The sequence below is a fragment of the Nannospalax galili genome, unplaced genomic scaffold (assembly GCF_000622305.1).
Source record: "Nannospalax galili isolate Female #2095 unplaced genomic scaffold, S.galili_v1.0 scaffold54, whole genome shotgun sequence".
NCBI classification, from domain to species: Eukaryota; Metazoa; Chordata; class Mammalia; order Rodentia; family Spalacidae; genus Nannospalax; species Nannospalax galili.
In genome coordinates, this window is record NW_008341028.1 from 5387922 (window position 1) to 5404828 (window position 16907).

Genomic DNA, 16907 nt, shown 5'->3' on the forward strand with positions numbered 1-16907 from the left:
AAGAGCTGCCTTCAATGCTGCCATCATCAGCCCAGGTATCAACTTGTGCCACACCTGCTCTACAAGCCAGCCCAGCCCTGGCAGCCCACTGCAGGGCAGAGACTATTTTCATCCACCATCCCTCACTTATACCCAGCTGGTATGCAATCAGTAAAGGTCTGTAGGAGTATTGGTGAATGAATTTTTTTTAAGACAGGGTCTCATGTAGCCCAGGCTAGCTTTGAACTCAATGTGTAGCCAAGGATGACCTTGAGCTTCTGATCTTCCTGACTCTACATTAGGAGTGATGGATTATAGGCAGGAACTACCACATATGATTTATGTGGTGCTGGAGTTTGGATCCAGGGCTCTGTGAATTCTAGGCAAGCACTTTACCAACTGTGTCACATCCCCAGCCACATTCCCAGAACCAAATGAATGATTCTCTGGTGGCAGTTTTGGCTCATCATCTGGACAGCAGCTCCTAGAACACAAGGCAGCACCTTCTCACAAGGACTAATAGAGAGCTGAGAAGGAGTTTCACAAGAGAGCTGGAGTGGGACCTGCCCCTGAGGAGACTTGAGCCATCAGTTCTTGCCCTGGTCAGGTCAAGTTTCAGGGTGAAGGTACATGCACCCCAAACTCTTCCAGGGAGTGTGGGCAGCAGAGTTTCACTCCTTGAGAGGGGAGGAAGGAATAGGTAGAGGGAAAAACAGAGGGAAGGAGGGAGAGTCAGGGGAGGGAAAAAATGGAACGTGGGAGAGATAGAGGGTTAGCTTTGGCAAATGTCCTGGTTGACCAAGTGTTCCTGTGACCCCAGCCTGTGTAGGCATAAAGCTCTGGCCCCTAGGGTCTGAAGGAGAAGAGGTGAGTGCCAGGAGGTGCCTGTGCTGAGTGAGGGTGAAGCTCTGGAATCTTCCCCAGCCCTCATTAGGAAGAGCTCCCCTGAGCCCTCTGAAGCCTAAGTCCTCATGGTATATCTCATGGTCAAGGTTGAAGAGCTCCATTATGCTTAAAACCCTATCATATTCTGAGATAAGCAAAAGTCTAAGTGCCCTCTGTAGAGGTCATCAAAGGACTTCTTTAGTGGCCAGGGAAGGCAGGAGGACAGGGCAGTCAGAGAGAAGACTTAGTTCAGAGGGTATGGAAGGAAGGGGCTAAGACAGAATTAGGGAAGAGGCTGGGGCTCCTGACTTCTCTATCCTGCCCAACCAAGACCTAGGGGTGTGTCTCCCTCTACCATCCCCAGCATGGAAGGGTAAAGGCCGAGAGAAGGCTCTGGGAGCCCTCAGCCAGCACTCCTCCAAGTGCAAGGAGGAGGTTGACAGCTGCAGGAAGCTGACTCACACTGAAGCAAGAGCAGCAAGACTTCTTCCTGAGGTGAAAGGGGAGTTGGGCTAGTGAGGCCTAGCCTTGCCTAGATCTCTGGGAGGGCCTGCCTTACCTGTATATCAGCAATAGAAGTAGTGACTCAGGCCCAAATGGATGCTGGCCTTGCTATAAAATAAGAACTGTCCCTTGTATAATGCAAGCACAAATCACAACAAAACTCCCTATGTGATTGCTGCCATTAGCCATGTATTATCTGGGGTAAGCATTGCCCCTGTGAGGTCTGATCTTAACTCCTAGAACCTGTGAACATATCACTTTCATGTAAAAAAGAACTTTGCAGATGGACTAAGTTAAGCACTCTGGAATGGCAGATTATCCTGGATTAGTTGGGTGTGCCTAGAGCAATCACTAGGGTGCTTCTGAGGAGGCCCAAGAGTCAGTTAAGCAGAAGGCATCATGCAAGTTTCTGGAGACACAATGAACCCCAGAACTCAGACTGAAGTGGTCCTGTCAGAGCCAGAGGCCTTCCTTCTTCATCCTGCTGGCATGTGTTTCCCAGGGAACACCAGGGGACCAGATGAGGAGACAAAGTCTAAAGGGAGAGTTGGATGGCAAGCAGCAAGTTGGATGGCTGGATTTGCTTCTTGGGCCAAGCTTGGCTTGCTGCTTGGAGCCTGGCCTCTACCATCCTTGTGGCTTCCACTTCAGGGGTCATCTTTGTTCACAGCCTGACTTCATTCGGCTTGAATGTGCCATCTATTGTCTCAGAAGCCACCTGATTCTTAATATTAGTTAGAGAGACTACTGGTTTCCCAGGTGACCCTTCTGGAATCTTTCACTCTGGCCACCTTCTTCAACCCTGATAACTAGAGTCTGAGTCACTGGGGGAAAGAGTTTGATTACAAAATACTGATGTGTTAGCTTTCTGTTGCTAGGGAAAATAAATGAGAAAAATCAACCTAAAAGGAGGAAGTTTTTTGACTTACAGTTTCAGAGGTTTCAACCTGCTTGGTTGCTTGGTTCTGTTGTTTGGGGGCCTGTGGTGAGGCAGAGCACCACAGTGGAGCTCAGTAGGAACAAAGCTGCTCATCTTATGGTGACCAGGAAGCAGAGGATAGAGGAAGGGGCTGGGGTCCCAACATCCTCTTCAAGGGCTCACCTCCACTGATATAGCTTCTTTCCACCAGGCCTAACCTCCTAAAAGTTCCACAGTCTCCCACCAGCACTGTCCATCAGCTGGGGACCAAGCCTTTAACACATGAACCTTTGGGGAACATTTACAGATCCAACAGTAATAGATGGTATTCATCAAAACATAGGGAGGATGAACAGAGAAAGGCAGAAGCTACAGAATGAGTGTGTAAAATACGTATGAATGGCTAGTAGAGACCAGCACAGAAGTTTCCTATGCACTAGCCCACTCAACTATCAGCATTGAAAAGTTTCATTATCTGTATTTTATGACTAAGAAGCAGAGACACAGAGATGACAAGTGACTTCTAAAGGGTCACACAGCTAGTTAGCAATAAGGCTAAACTTTCAGTCTCCATCTGATTTCAGATTCTATGCTTCTGTATTAGTTTGCTTTGTATTGCTGCGATAAAGACACTGGCTAAAGCCAATCTGGGGAGAAAAGGGTTTATTTGGCTTACAGCACACAGTGCATCATCAAGGGAAGCCAAGGTAGGAACCTGGAGGCAAGAATTGAAGCAGAGACCATTTAGGAATGCCATGTATTGGCTTGCTCCTCTGGCCTGTGTTCAGCCTGCTTTCTTATACAACTCAGGACCACCTGCCCAGGGGTGGCACCACCCACAGTAGGCTGGGCCCTCCCACATTACTCAGCAATCAAGAAAATGCTTCATAGACATAGTTACAGATGAGTCTGATAGAGAAAATTCCTCAGTTGATGTTCCCTCTTCCCAGCTATGTCAAGTTGACAACTGAAGCTATTCAATACAGATTCTAACTATATCACATTTTCCTCCTAAAAAATATTTTAAGGGAGAGGGACTCACAAGATTCCACCCCTCCCTGGGGCTCTATGGGCAGTTAATGGTTGCTAGGGGAGAGAGGGACATTTTCTTCAGTGGTGTATAGCCACTGGTAAGTTGCTCATGCTGTAAGTAACCCTAATTAAACTCATTGGGTCACTAAATAAACAAATAAAACAAAAAACATATTTTAAACTAACAATTATCACCAAGCATGGTAGTACACACCTTTAATTCCAGCACTTGGGAGGCAGAGGTGGGTGGATCTCTGGCAGTTCGAGGCCAGCCTGATCTACATAGTGAGTTCAGGCCAGCTGGGGCTACAGGGAGACCCTGTCTCAAAAAGACCAAAAAAAAAAAAAAAAAAAAAAAAAAACAAAAACAAAAACAAAAAAAAACCCAAAAATAAACCTAACAATTATCCCATTGCTGTCTCAACTGTCTCAAATGAGACTTATTAATCAAGCAATATTTTTCTAGAGATACTTTGTTGCAGGAGGAAAGGATGGGAGTGGTGAGTGGCTTTGGGCTGGCCAGCTGGTCACTTCTAATTCAAGGGAGTTAATGAGGTGGTATTCTGAGGCCAGGTTAACTTAATTGGAACATAAATAGCCTTGGGCTCAACATTGCATCTGTCCTAGTTTGTCTCTTCATTGCTGTGACAAAACACTCTGACCAATACCAACTTGGGGAGGAAAGGGTTTATTTAGCTTACATCTCCCAGGTCTCAATTCATCCAGGAGCTCAAGGTAGGAACTCAGGGCAGGAACCTGGAGGCAGGAGCTGGAGCACAGGCCATGGAAGAATGCTGCTTACTGGCTTGCTCACCTGGCCCTTCCCTGCTCAGCTTGCTCTATTATCCAACACAGGCCCACCTGCCCAGGGATGGCACTACCCACAGTGGGCTGGGCCCTCCCACATCACTCAACAATCAAGAAGATGCCCCACAGACATGGCCACAGGCCAGTCCAATGGAGGAAATTCCTCAGTTGAGGCTTCCTCAACCCAGGTGTGTCAAGTTGACACCAAAGCTATCCAGCACAGCATCTTAAAATTTTAACTTTAATTTTACTGTATTTGCCAAGTAAGTTTTATTTTTGGCAATAAACACATGACCTCTTGCCAATTTTCTCAAATACTTTTTTCATTGCCTTCAAGTTATTCAAAGCAAGTTAGAAGGCCAGAGAATATTTTCAATGTGAATTCAAGTTGGCAGGCATGGAGGCGTAGAGGAAAGCACAGAGGAGCTGGGCTGGTGGGCCTCAGGAGACCTGGGTTCTAGTTCCAAACTTCAGTTTCGGCCTGCAGAAGTCCCCATTACACAAGTGAGGTGTCTGGAGTTGAAGCTGTGTGTATACTTTTGTTTGGCTTTTCACAGGCCCTGACTCCCAGCCACATTTGCAGAGTGGAAGGACTAAGAGGTTTGAATCCTGGTAACTGTCAAAGGCCTCTGTGTGGGCTGCTTTCAGGGCAGTGACACCAGTGTTCTGACCTCTGAGTTCTGCTTGCCTGAGTCACAGGCCACTTCGGCAACTGGTCCTCCCAGTACCTGGGGGCCCCTAAAGGATAGGCCTATAGTGCCTGGAGACAACTCTGGTTCCACCCTCCCTAACCACCAAAAGAGGAGAGAATGCCATAGGACCCAGATTGTCAGAGTAGAAGGGGCCCAGGTTGGCTGGTTCAGAGGGTCATACACACTGGTCATGGACCCACTGCATTGCAAAGAAGTCCCAGAGAGCCTCTGACATAAAACAAAGCAAGGTCAGACAGCTGCCTGGGAGACTGAGATAACAGGAAGATCGCTTGAGTTTGCAAGTTCAAGACTAGCTGGGTAATGTGGCGAGACCCTGTTCGAAAACAAAACAAAAATTCAACCAACAAAACTCCTAATTCCTTGAAACTGCCCATCTGTTCTTTCTGAATCAGCATGTGAGGGGTTGGAGCCTGGGACTCCCGAGGGATACACATAGGACAAACAGCCAGGTCTGGGAAATTTAGAACTGATAGATCTTACTACATTTCCTTAGAAAACAGAGACCCAGAGAGGCCTTGAGTTAGACAAACCAACCTAAGAACTCAGTGTGTCTGATCTACAGTTAATATTCCTTCCCACACCAAGACCAAAACCACGCAGGAGCCAAGATAACTACCCATCACTTGCTTTAATTTTCTTGAAATCAAAGTCATTAATGCAGATAGTTTAAAGAGTCAAATACAGGCCATTTTATAAGGCTTGTCTAAAACACAGTTCCTCACCGCACTCTCCCACCTGCCGCTTCTGGGAAGCTTGCAGCTGTTTGGTATCAACATCCACCTTTGGCATTCTTAGTGTTTTGTGGTAAGCATGCCTTGCTTTGTCAGCCTTGTTTTGGTTTTAATAATGCAGTTAGGGTGAAAGGCCAAGCCTGGTACTTCACTGGTCTCCCGTACATCATGGAGTGTCCCAGCTGTCACTGGGCACAGGCCACCAGCTCCTCCAAAGCTTGTTCATGACAGTTGCCATGGACCAACAGCACCTCTTTGATCCGGTCCTGCGGGAAGCCCATGTTGCTGAACTGTTTCCAGAGATACAGGAACTCTCCTGCCTGAAGAGGAGGAGGCAGGCAGGGTGCTATGGCTTTGTGAGGGTGCCTCCGTCATGGGTATCCCCCTCCCTAATGCCCACTGTGTCTGAAACCATCCCAGAAAGTTGTGGTTCCTACACCAGGAGAGCCTGACCCTGGGCAGTGCCTGCTATCTTCCTCTTCCTCTGGAGAAGTGGGCTCCATCCTCTCTTCCTCTGGCTAAGGCTCTGTCCACCAACCTCTGGCTCACTCTGTACTCCCTGTGGGTGCCATTGGGGTAGGATGAGGCAGGCTGCACACTGGCTCTGGAAGGAGGCACAGCCTGAGCCCCAGAGTGCTGCCTCTGTGATAAATGTCCCCCTTCTCCCTCTCCTCTGTTCCCCCTGCAGTTCTCAGCTCTGTGAAGAGCTGTTACTGTGGCAGGTGTTGTCACCAGGCACTTAGGATTTTCTGTAGGACCTGCTGCTGCTTGAATTCTGTACAGGTGGGAAACACCTTGAGTTCAAACATCTTCATACTGCCCCTGTCTCCTGTCTGGGAGTCTGATAAAGAGCATGTGTGTTATGTTCATTCAGTTACATACAACAAAGCCCCTAGCTCTGCTTTAACAGGCCTCCAGTTACCCTCCCCACCTCCCCCGTTTGTCTCCTGCCTTTGGCCATGTTCTGCTCCCCTTCGTCAGCACTGTCTCTCCAGGGTCAGCAAGTCAGATCTCTCCTGTCCAGCCCACAGGCTGCTCTGGGGCCTGTGCACCCCCATACCCTAGGCTCCCACTCCCTGGGGCCCAGGCAGGAGGCCCAGCTGACCTGACACTCAGAGAACTGGAACAGCTCCATAGCCTCATCCACCAGGTCCTCCTCATAGCCCTGCTGCAGCAGCCTTTCATACACACTGAGGTAGCTGAGAAACTGGGCAGGAAGAGAGAGCAGAGAGGGAGAGATGGTAAGAGGAATGGCAGGGGCTGGGACATGGTGCAGAGGCACCAACACTCTCATGAACTTGAGCTCAAGGCCAAGCAAACAGGGAAAACCATCACAAGTAATGGGCCTCAGAGGTAATTGGAGCCAAGAGAGAAAGGGAACAGGCCTCCTCTGAGGACTAGCAGACAGGTGACAGCAGGCCCTCAACAAATGTCCCAAGTTGAGGGGTGGGATTCAGAAAAGGGCTGTTATAATGGGCTAGAAAGTTGACAGAACCTAAATGGGGTGTAGGACAGGCCTTATACAAGTGTCTCAATCCCACCACTACCACTACACGTGCATCCCACCCCAACCTGCACATCCATCTCATATGAGCGCCCATATGTGATGGGAGCCTACTCACCCATCCATGCCATGCACCCCTCCCGACCCCAGACACATGTCATCCAGGAGCTTCCACTAGACTATAGTCTGCATCAGAGCTGGGGAGGGGAAGTAGGCAGAGGAAAATCTCATGCTGCTGAAAACCTGTTCCAATCACCCTCTGTTTAAGTCATCAGGGGCTCCTTTTGCCCTCAGGATAAAGTACTGCCTCAAAAGATCATTAGTTCAAGGCCAGCCTGGCTACATAATGAGTTTGGGGCTAGCCAGAACAACATAGTGAGACATTTTTTAAAAAAATAAACAGGGGCTGGCAAATGACTCAGTGGTTAAGAACACTGCCTGCTCTTGCAGAGGACCCAGGTTTGTATCCCAGCATCTACATGGCAGTTAACAATTGCCTGTAACTCCAGTTCCAGGGGATCCAATGCCCTCTTCTGACCTCCGTAGGCACTGCACGACATGGGTGCACTTATATACATTCATACCCATAAAAATAATATTATTTAAAAAACAACAAAAAGTGCTGCCTTAGGGTGGGACTGTAGCTAGGTTAGTAGAGTGCTTGCCCAGCATGCATGAGGCCTTGAGTTCTATCCCCAGAACCTCAGAACTGGGTGTGGAGGTACACTGGGGAAGTGGAAGCAAAGGATCAGAAGTTTGATGTTGAGGCTTGGGTGATGGCTCAGTGATTATTAGGACTTGCTGCACAAGCAGGGGGACACAGGTTTAAATTTCCAGCACTCATAATAAGCTGGACATGACCACATACTAGCCTGTAACCATAGTGGTGTGGGGAGCAGGATCAAGAGGATTGCTGGGGCTTGCTGGCTGCCAGCCCAGCTCTAGGTTCAGTAAGAGATCCTGTCTCAAGGGAATAAGACAGAGACTGACAGAGCAGGACACTTCCTCTGGCCTCTGGGTGCACTCATAGACATGTATACCCCGTCCTTCCCCCACAAAATCATAAGTCAAGGTCACCTTTGGCTAGATAGTGTTTGAGGCCAGCCTGGGCTACATGAGACCCTGTCTCAAAAACAAACAAAAAGACATTGCTCTTCACCAGGTCTTGAAGACCTACTCTGTCCCATCCACAGCATCAGCTCCTTCCCTTTTTCCATGTCTCTGTCCAGCTCCCCCATCTAAGGCCAGCCTCATTCTCCTCCTATGAGGCCTACTGTCTCCACTGAGCCATCCCAGGGGCTCCTAGACCCCACCCACACAATCCAGTGCATTGTGAGCAACTCATACTGCTTCTTCACCTCATCTTCAAGTCCCCTCACTTTTTGTACAAGGTGAGGTAAGTCAGCCATCAATGCAGCAGCAGCAGAGTGGGAGGCAGAGGAGCTCAATAAATATGGGCTATGTTTATAAAATGAATTAAGAACTACCTTCAAGGAACTCACAGCTTAGTGAGGGAGATGAACCAGACATGGGAGATGACTCCAATGTCAGGCAAATCAAAATGGGATTTATAAGAGACAGGTGCCAGATAAAGGCCAGACCATGAGAATCTGGGTATAGCTGGGAAGAAGCAGGTCAGGTTACTGCTGACCTTCAGAACTGGCAGAAAGCACAGATCCTCTAGCTTTGTGGTTTCGAGACTCTTTGGAGCTCCTGGTCTGTTTGTTATAGCATAGGAAGCTTCAGTAATAAGGGGCTGAGATCAGGCTGCCTGGGAGCTGGAGGCTTGGGACCCCAGGAACCCAAAGTCCAGCTCTTCTGCAGGAGAAACTGCCAGGACACGTAGACTTGGATCTGACACATTTTGAAAGTAATTCACCCCAACCCTCTATTCACACTTTAGGAAACTGAGGCTCTGGTACATGGTTTGCCAGAGTCTCAGGGCCAGGCCCCAGATCACTTGACTTCTTAGTACCTTGTCTGTCACAGTGATTGACAGAGGAGGGGTTCTAGGCTTGTATGAGAGTAGAGAGAAATTCAGGAGAAACCATCACCTTTAGAGGAGGAGGAAGAAAGGTAAGGGCAGATGGTGGATGCTCCCTCACAGCAATGGTTCTCAGCCTGGTGCTTGCTGGAACCATACTGGGAGCTTTGAAAACTACTCATATAACTCATATAACTGGCTTGGGGAGGAGTAAAAATTTGGTAGGGGGGCATGATGGCCCATGCCTTTAATCTTAGCACTCAGGAGGCAGAGACAGATCTCTACTAGTTCAAGGTCAGCCTGGTCTACATAGAGGCTTCCAGTGTAGCCAGGGCTATGTAGTGAGAACCTGCCTCAATTAAAAAGAATTATTATTATTGTGTATGTGTGATGTACATATATGTGAGGGCACATGTATGCCATGTCACACGTGGACAGCAAAGGACAACATCCAAATCAATTCTTTCCATCCACTTTAGGTAGGCTCTGGGGATTGAATCCAGGTGTCAGGCTCTCCCAGCTAGCCTGCTGGCCCTTCAGCTGATTCTAATATGCTTCTAAATTCACAAATCCTAAATTCACAGGACAGCTGACCTGTGCATCATGCCAGACTACCTGCAGATCATAAGCCCTCAGGACTGGCCCAGATCCACTGACAGTCCCTTGGGGCCCCAGCCTGGGGCTCTAGCATTTTTAGATTCTACTGCTTGGTCAGCTTGTGGGCCAATGGGACAATAGAAGTTACGAGACTTGCTTGGGTGAGGATGTCACCTGCAAATCCCAAGATGGGACCACCCAGAAGTCATTAATTCCAAACATGTATTCCTCCTCTATCCTGTAAGGAAACCCTCAAAGAAGGGCCTGGCATGTCTAGTGTCCCTTAGCAGGCTGGGCTTGGATCATGGCCTGGCACATGTGCCATTCATTCCTGTCCTGCTGAGATGGTAGAGGGTACTTCAAACCCAGAAGGAAGGGATGGAGGGAGGGACAGAGGGAGGGAAGAGTGATGTTCAAAGCTTTACTTCTGTATTTCCCCTTCTTTCCCTAACTCTTCTACGTGCCCTGTCTCCATCACCTGATGTCTCCTCTTGTGGGCCATCTGTCACTTATCTTGACCAAAAAGGATTTACTGAAGTATCTTTCAAGGGGAGAAGCAATCTGAATCCAAAGAAGTTTTGCAATAGCGGTGGAACTACAAAGAATAGAGGGAAACACAGACTTTGTGGAGGACAAAGTGCCAGGTGCCATATTTCTAACGAGAGTCCTGATGTTTAGAAAACAGTGCAAAGGGGGTATGGCACATTGGGAGGGGGATGCAGTACAGGCAATAGCATCCAGTGCCACTTCCCACCCATGCTCACAATCCTTTTATACTGTCCTTTTGCCTACTGGGTCATTTATCAAATTTTTAGCCTAGACTTCAAGTGCTCTCAGTTAGCCCCCAATTCCATCCTGTCTTACCTCTGCCTGCCTTGCATATTCTCCCAGCTAGATGGGTTAGATAGCATCTCCCAAACAATGCCCGCATGCCTTTGTTTACATTTTTCCTGTAGTAGCACCCCTTATTTCAAAGTCAGATCTTTTCTAACTTTGAAGTCTACTTCAGTGTGTGGAACTTCATAAACCCTTTCTTTTCTTTCTTTTTTTCTTTTTGAGATAGAGTCTTCCTGTAACCCCCAACTGGCCTGGAACTCGTTATGTAGACCAGGCTGGCCTCACTCTCATAGAGATCCTCCTGCCTCTGCCTCCTGAGTGCTGGGATTAAAGGCATGTGCTACCACTCCTGGCCTAAAGAAACCTTTCTTGATCACAGGAACCTCCTTAGAGTAGGTTGAAAATGGATATAATTTGTTCATATTCCTTCTTATCAAGAGCTAGAGTCACAGAACAAGCTGGAAGTGAATGCACAATTTCAAGCTTAGGGTTAGGTGACCTTAAAGTTTTTGCTTTTAATACTCTTGGAACAGATGGACTAGTTTTCTGGAGAAACATGGGCTATTTGACAAGTATTTCCAACCATTGGACTGAGGGTAAGTTCATTTTAGACCACTGAACCCAATTTATCACACAAATACTTGTGTTAAGCCACTAAGTTCTGGGGTAGCAGAAACCTCCATAGCACTTGTACCCTTTTTGTTCTCAGACATTTTGTCACTAGCAGCTACTTTGATGAACTTTGGGGGTCTTCACATTCTTGGCTTATACTGGGGTCAGGACCTGCTTCCAAATACTAGAACAGTATGGAGTGCTATCCTTTGAATATCATCATGGGTATCTACCACTCTTCTAAAGAGCAACTCCTGGAGAATAGAATCTGGGCATAATGGACTCTGTGGTACAGGTTCCACCTGACTCTTCATTGAAAGCCCTGTTGCCACAGATGCTGGGAGACAACCTCAGTGATTGCCCAAGCTGCAGAGACCCCTGTCTTTCATTACCCTCTTCCCACCTGCAGTGACTGACAGCTGTGGGGTATAAAAGTCAACTATATTGGCCAGGCGTGGTAGTGCATGCCTTTAATCCCAGCACTTGGGAGGCAGAGGCAGGTGGATCTTTGTGAGTTATGTAGGCCAGCCTGGTCTACCTAGTGAGTTCCAGGACAGCTGGGGCTCCAAGGAGATGGCTTCAAGAAGACAAAAAAAAAAAAAAAAAGTCAACTATATCGATCAGCCCCACTTAAAACAATGCTGATTCAGGGCTGGAGAGATGGCTCAGCAGTTAAGAACACTGGTTGTTCTTGCAGAAGACCCAGGTTCGAATCCCAGCACCCAAATGGCAGCCAACAACTGTCTGTAACTCCAGTCCCAGGGGATCCGACAGCTTCTTCTGGCTTCCGCAGGCATTGCATGACACAGGTACACTTACCTACATGCAGGCAATACATGCATACACATCACATAAAAATAATAAATTTTTTAATTAAAAAAAAATTTAAAAAATACCCAAAAACCCAAAACGCTGATTCAGCCAGGTGTGGTGGCACATGCCTTCATTCCCAGTTACTCAGGAGGCAGAGGCAGGCAGAGCTCTGTGTGTTCGAGGCAAGCCTGGTCTACATAGTGAGTTCCAGGCCAGCTGGGGCTACAGAAAGACCCTATCTCAAAAAGACCAAAAAAAAAAAAAACCCAAAACCAACCAACAAACAAAAAACAAAACCCAACTCTGATTGGCCACAAACTCTCCAGAGCTGTGGCAGAGACAGCAGAGGTTTTTATATACTGAGGTCTTTTTTCTAGTTCCTAGTCACATCTAAACCCTTAGAAAGTGCTTAAATATTCAACTAGATGGATGGATAATTGGGAAGAAAGAGGTGGATGTGGATCTGAATAAATTATTTGTTGTGAGTAGTGGTTAGAGCTACATCATCCAACTTTGTAGTCACTAGCTATACGTAGCTGTTTGAATTTAAATTTACATGAATTAGAACTACGGACCAGCAAGACGGTAAAGGCTTTTGCCACCAAACCTGCGTGAGTCTAATCCTCAGGACCCAAATGGTGGAAGGAGAGAACCAACTCCTGCAAGTTATCCTCTGACCTACATACACACACACAATATAATACATTTTTAAAGTAATTACAATGAAATAAAATTTAAAATTTGGTTTCTCAGTTACATTAGCCACATGTCAAACAAACCACTTTGGCTAGTAGCTACTATATTGAACAATAAACTTTTTAAAAAATCTCTCTCATTAGGGCTGAAGAGATAACTCAGTTGGTAAATGCTTGCTGTGCAAGCATGAGGGCCTGAGTTCAAGCCCCAGACTCAGGTAAAAAAGCTGGGTATAGGGTTGGTACAGTCTGTCAGTGGTAGAGCATTTGCCTTCCATGCATAAGGCTCCAGGTTCAATCCCAGTATTTTGTAATAGGTTTAAAAAAAAAAGCCAGGCACGGTGGTGTGCACTTGTAATCCCAGTACTGGGGAGGCAGATCCACAGTGTGTACTGACTGACCAGTCTAGCTGAACCAGCAATTAGCAGTAAAAGTAAGAGACCCTGTCTAAAAAAATACAGTGTGGATAGAGACTGAGGAATACACCTGAGGTTGCTCTGGCTCCACATACATCTACACACACATGAACAAATAAAGCTATTACAAATCTCTCATTAGAGGACATTATCTAACAATTCTGGAAAGATTCTTGACTGCTTAAAGCTCCTGCCTCTTGTATTTGGGAATTGAACCTTTCATGTTTTGGTTGTTAGCCTTGGCCTTTAACGGCCATGCTATCCCTCCAGCCCTTGCCTCCTGTATTTGGGGCAGGGACTAGGACAGGGGTAGAATACTAAGACTCTCTAAATGGCCATAGGAATTCCTGATAAAGTCCTGTGGAGGAGGTAGCAATAACTCACAAATTTGCTCACAAAACCAACAATTAATGTCAGGCTAAGGTTCTGCCTCTTAAAGAGAGAGAAACAAGGGCTGGGGCTGCAGCTTAGTGGTTGAAAGCCTGCCTGGCATGTGCAAGGCCCTGGGTTTGATGCCCACTGCTGCAAGAGAGGACCCGCTTACTTGGCTCAGGCTCTGCCTCTCTGTCTTCTGTAGAGCCACAATGGCCCGTCCCAGGGGATATCCCAGGGCAACAACTGGCCCAATGAGGTCTTGTTCTTGGCTCAAGGCAGACAACAGATCAGCTGCTGAATCAGGATGCAATCTACAGGAGTCAAGAGGCTGTGGTGTCCCTCTAAGAGGTGGCAGGCAGGTGTATGGACTAAGGGACTGAAAGACAGGATGGCTTGTCAGTAACCATCTGGGCTAGACATTCTAAGAGGTGACTTTTTGTCCCACCTTCTATACATTGTGGAGGGTTGAGTCCTGCAGACCCCAGCTCATTTCCTGCTCACTTTACCCAGATGTCAAACAGAAGCCCTTTCAGAAGTACCACACAGGTCTATAAGGAGGCTTAAATAAGACAGCGTGAGCAAAGTGATTAATTAGCAAAGGGCTGGCTTGCAGAAGCTGTCAGCAAAGGCTAATGTTTCATTTATTGCTTATACCACTGCAAACGAAATAGGATAGGTAACCCAGGTGTGGTGGTATATGTCTGTAGTCCTAGCTACTTGGGAGCTGAGGCAGGAGTATTGCTTAACCACAGGAGTTCAAGATGAGCCTGGACAACACGGTGAGAGAACAGGAAAAGAGGGCAGGGAGGGAGGGAGCAAGGGAGGGAAAAAAGACAGACAGGCTGTTCAGTTGGTAGTGTGTTTGCCTAGCAATGCACAAGGTCCTGGGTTCAATTCTCAGCATCTCATACAAAGAGCATGATGATGCAGGCATGTCATCCTAACACTTGAGAAGCTGAGGCAGGAAGATCAGAAGTTTAAGGTCATCTTCTGCTACACAGCAAGTTTGAGGTCAACCTAGGCTACATGAAACCTTGTCTCAAAAGGAGGGGGTACAGAAATATGATGATAGGTCCATTGTATTATTTTATATTATAGATTGAAAACAAGGTTCAGAGAAGTGAGTTCCCCCAGCACACAATACATATTTGAATGTGAACTCTACCCAGAGGGTGCTATACCCCATGACTTAGTGAGGGGAAACAGGAATGTAACCTCCCAGCCACACCCCCCTGGTGTTCGGCTCAGCTGGGCTCAGCAGGGCATGAACTGGGTACTCTGGCTCTCAGGCAGACGCTGTGCTAAGGAGGGTGGCTTGAACACTTCTGTTGACCTATGTCATCCTCAGCTCACCTCTTGTGAGGAAGGACTCCTCTGCTGGCCATTTAACTAGCAAGGCATTGGTGGTATACCACAACACATCCCCACCCGCCACACCAGGAAAATCCAGATGTTGCCCTGCTCCTGGGGCCCAGTGTGTATGTGAGACAGGAATGCGCCATCTATTATCACCTTCTCAGAGTTCTCTGCTACAACTTCCCCCAGGGTCTTCCTTTTACCTCTAGGTTGGAGAACATCCAAATTTGAGAAGTGGTATCTACTCTTGTCTTTGAAAAAAACTCCTAGTCACTGTCTGTCTGTTTTCTTATGCCTCATCTTCCTGCCCCAGCTGCCCCATCTTTAGGGTTGTTACTAGAGTTTAATTTTTTTAATATATTTTATTATTTTTATTTTATGTGGATGAGTGTATTGCCTGCGTGTATGTGAGTGTACCTGTGTCGTGCAATGCTTCGGAGGTCAGAAGAGGGCTTTGGATTCCCCTAGAACTGGAGTTAAGGACAGTTTGTAGCTGCCATGTGGGTGCTGGGACTCGAACCCAGGTCCTCTGCAAGAGCAGTCAGTGCTTTTAACTGCTGAGCCATCTCTCCAGTGCACCCATGTCGTGCAGTGCCGAGGTCAGAAGAGGGCATCAGATCTTCTGGAACTGAAGTTACAGATAGCTGTTAACCACCATGTGGGTGCTGGGAACTGAACCAGGGTCCTCTGCAAAAGCAGCCAGTGCTCTTAATGGCTGAACCATCTCTTCAGCCTTGAATTTTTGTCTTTGTTTTTTGAGACAGGGTCTCCCTGTAGCTCCAGCTAGCTTGGAACTTACAGAGATCTGCCTGCCTCTGCTTCTTGAGTGCTGGGATTAAAGGTGTGCCACCACACTGGGCTCTGAATTTTGTTTTTGAGACAAGGTCCTGCAGTGTAACTAAGTAGCACAGTAGCCTTAAAGTAGCTATGTAGCCAGGCTGGCCTCATACTGGTGATCCTCCTGCCTCAGTCTCCTGAGTGCTGGGATTAAAGGTGTATGCCACCACAACCTGCTAAATAAATTGATCTTGATCAGGGGAAGAGTCATCCTGGCACCAATATCTGGTCCCTACGGTGGCAGGGCTGTCCAGTTTGCAGAACCTCTCTTCTTCTGTTTACTCTGACAGCTTGAGAGACTCTGCTGGTCCACTTTCCAGGCAGGGGGTGACTCAGAAGGGTCCAGCAACTGAGCCAGACCACAAGGCACTGCCTCTGGATTTAATTTCACCTTGGCTGTATTCTGTAGCACCTCCAGGTCTGACTGTGGGACAGAAAGTTGTGTTCAAGTGTTACCTTCTGCTACTAGTCCTGGTCTACCAGGATCCGAGACTTGAATTTGGAAGAGCCCTCTTCAAAGAAAAGAAAATGAACACATGATTATGAATACAAAACTGGGCACAAGGGGGCCAGAAGCTGAAGCTTCTTTGGACACTGCAGGCCCACTTCCTGTCAGGGTACCTCCTAACTCACTCTCTCTACCAGGAAGTCTTCCCACACTATATCAGACCTGTCTGTCTCAACACCCATCCCACTACATAGTGCTGGGCCTTTCCCCACATCCTCTTGGACAACTCTGTCCTTTGCTTTTGACTTAAAGTCTCCCAATCCTGTGTCTGGTAGAAAGTAACTGTTCTGTGACTAGTTCTTGACTGAGCCTCCAGCCTACTGTGTAAAGCCCTAGATCTGAGTCTACAACAGACATTCATTGAGCACCCCCTATTGTTAGTAGGGTGTGCTGCTAGGTGCCCAGAAAACAATGACTGTCATCTCACCCCACCCTATATTTCACATATTCCACCTCATATTCCACAGCAAAAGAGACAGGGCTGGGAAAGTAGAATTGCTGCATCATTGTGGCAGGCACCCAAGTGGGCAAATGAGAGAAGGGAGACCCTGCAAGTGGGAAACACACTAGGCTGCAGGAAGGACAGGACCACAGTTGCCGGGTGGGAGCATATGAAAGTAGAGACAGGTAGTGCAGGGGGCAAGGAACAAGGCTGCAGGTAGGGCTGGGACAAGCAACGTGGGAGGCCTCGGCTTGCTAAGCTGAGGCCTCCACCGAGGAGGAGGAGTCCTTACTGCGACGGTGAGCTTGTGGTTCCGCAGTGGAGGCACAGTGCCAGCGGTGGAGGGCCGGGGGTGGGGGGG

General features: G+C 47.7%; 1 protein-coding gene across 1 annotated transcript in view; it reads right to left on the reverse strand.

Annotated features, from left to right (window-relative positions):
* Positions 1-5527: 5527 nt before the first annotated feature.
* The window catches only part of Ubap1l (ubiquitin associated protein 1 like), a 25733-nt gene continuing 14353 nt past the window's right edge, over positions 5528-16907 (reverse strand). The window contains 4 exon segments of the mRNA XM_008836310.3: positions 5528-5890; positions 6676-6777; positions 13573-13779; positions 16839-16907. The exon segment at positions 16839-16907 is cut by the window's right edge and continues 10 nt beyond it. Of these exon segments, the coding sequence (XP_008834532.1) occupies positions 5756-5890; positions 6676-6777; positions 13573-13779; positions 16839-16907 (513 nt within the window). The 3' untranslated portion in view covers positions 5528-5755.